Raw genomic sequence first — 2,496 nt, forward strand, 5'->3', positions numbered from 1 at the left:
GATTTACTGAGGGAGGACGTGCTCTGAGTCCGTTTCAGATCTTCTGTGGAGTTGAGATGCTGACAGCTGCCAACGTGGAGGTATTGCGCGTGCTCCTCCCCATCAGTCTCCCGGTGATAAAAGTAATTGAAATTGGACACGATGACAGGTACGGGCAGCGCAATGGTCAGCACACCAGCGATGGCGCACAGAGATCCCACAATTTTGCCTCCAATGGTTACTGGATGCATGTCCCCATAGCCGACTGTAGTCATGGTAACCACAGCCCACCAGAAAGCATCAGGGATGCTGCTGAAACTGGAGGTAGGGTCATCGGCCTCGGCGAAGTAGACTGCGCTGGAAAACAAGATGACCCCAATGAAGAGGAAGAAGATGAGGAGTCCCAGCTCCCGCATACTGGCTTTGAGGGTCTGGCCGAGAATCTGGAGGCCTTTGGAATGGCGCGAGAGCTTGAAGATGCGAAAGACCCTTACCAGACGGATCACGCGGAGGATGGCCAGAGACATAGCTTGCTGGCCGTTGCCCTGACTCTCGGCCAGCTCCGTCCCCAGAGTGATGAAGTAAGGAATGATAGCCACGATATCAATGATATTCATGATGTTTTTGGAAAAAGTAGCCTTACTGGGGCACGCGAAGAATCGCACGAGCAGTTCGAAAGAGAACCAGATGATGCAAAGGGTCTCGATCACAAAGAAAGGGTCTGTGAAAGTGCTGGACACGAAAGGGCCAGTGGCATTCGCAATAGGCGAGACAGTAGTAGGGTCCTTGTCGTCCCTAAACTCAGGCAGGGTCTCCAAGCAGAAAATAACAATGGAAATCAAAATGACCAAAACAGACACAATAGCAATGCCTCTGGCAGGACCAGAGCTCTCTGGGTACTCAAACAAAAGCCAAACCTGTCTCTGAAATTCATGGTTTGGCAGCGGTCGCTCCTCTTCTTTGATAAAGCCCTCATCCTCGCGGAATTTCTCCATGGCTTCCTCGCCAAGTTGATAAAAGCGAATTTCCTCCGAGAAGATGTCAATGGGAACGTTGACGGGTCTCCGAATGCGCCCCCCGGATTGATAGTAGTAGAGGATGGCATCGAAGCTGGGTCGGTTCCTGTCAAAGAAATACTCGTTTCTGAGCGGGTCAAAGTAGCGCATCCTTTTCTTCGGGTCTCCGAGCAGCGTGTCCGGGAACTGATTGAAAGTTTTCAGCTGCGTCTCGAAGCGCAGCCCCGAGATGTTGATGACCACTCTCTCGCAGCACTCGTGATCCGGCTCGTATCGTTCCAGCGACAGGTGACTGGGCAGCGCCGCGGTTTCCTCCAGCATGTTGTCGCACGCCACAACTGTCATGATGTCCTTCTCCGTCTCCGCGTAACCGTGGTTGTCTGCGTTGGTCCCTCTGTGGCTGGCTGAGGGTGAGTCGATGAGGTTGTAGTGGTCATCCATACAGGTGAGGAGACGGAGCGGCAGAGGGCGACCCGCCTCCCCTACCTAACATCGGGTGAACCGAGGGTTTCTCTGTCGTGCGCTCTCGTTTGCTTTTTAACACACCGTCGCCGCCCCACGGAGCTTTATAAACACACGTCTACTCCCGCCCACGGCGAGCATATGCCTGACACATTTCCACCACTCGCCCAATCGGAGCCCAACAAGACAAGAGCATCTACTCTGTGTTTTGCCTTGCGCGCACGACGCAAATCATTCACAAAGTGTCCAATACGCGACTCGAGATTATACGATGGCAACAGTTCCAAAAACGCGCTCTCTCAAGCAGTACTGGAGTGGAGAGGTTCTATGATATCGGGTTCTTTTTTGTGCAACCAAAATCGTCCTTTTAAACCTCTAGGGCAGTTCATTAACAGTCATCTGTCACCTTTTTTGGTGATTATATTTATATATAAATCTCGTTTTCACTTCAATACTGAATGGAAAGCTTAATGTTGCTATGGTTACCTCGTCAGGCAAACAATATGGTAGTTTTTATATTCTTAACAGACTGCGAATCGACAAAACTGTCATTATCACTTGCATATGACAAATGCAATACAGGAAAAACTTTCAAAAGTCTTTTGGCTAAGCCAGTTGTGTCTCATTAGAATCTCAGCAGAACCTTAATGACATAAATGCCATGCACTGTTTTGTTTACAAAAGGAAGAAGAAAAAATTATGCCAATAATGTTTAAACTACTCACGGATCATTGTTTTGTCATTTTTGCAAAGATAGCACGGCGTAAACAATTGCCTCCTGTTTTTATACAACAAACTGGTTATTGCTTAAGCAAGGCATGAATTATTTTCTTGTGGCTTTGTCTGAGAAAAGCGTTGATTGGCTGAGCGTTCCTATGAAGAAAACGGAGCTCTCCATGGTACTGAAGCGGTGGCAGCAAGACATGTAGAGACTGACTGACCTGTATCTGCTGAACAGAATCACATCTTCGCAATTAGCCGTTTTTACCTGGATGTTCTGTCAAATTGTGAACGCTGTCAGTCTGGCGGTGATTTAAAA

At 48.7% G+C, this 2,496-nt stretch overlaps 1 protein-coding gene across 1 annotated transcript; it reads right to left on the minus strand.

The window, feature by feature from the left end:
- Nucleotides 1–7: 7 nt before the first annotated feature.
- LOC107577939 (potassium voltage-gated channel subfamily A member 3-like) lies at nucleotides 8–1,533 on the minus strand (the record flags this gene model as incomplete). Its single annotated transcript, XM_016263959.1, has 1 exon — nucleotides 8–1,533. A coding segment is annotated over exon 1 (1,429 nt), but the record flags the coding sequence as incomplete, so codon positions are not given.
- Between the last annotated feature and the right edge of the window lie 963 nt (nucleotides 1,534–2,496).

Source organism: Sinocyclocheilus grahami, unplaced genomic scaffold, assembly GCF_001515645.1.
Source record: "Sinocyclocheilus grahami isolate Dianchi unplaced genomic scaffold, SAMN03320097.WGS_v1.1 scaffold7894.1, whole genome shotgun sequence".
Classification (NCBI taxonomy): Eukaryota; Metazoa; Chordata; class Actinopteri; order Cypriniformes; family Cyprinidae; genus Sinocyclocheilus; species Sinocyclocheilus grahami.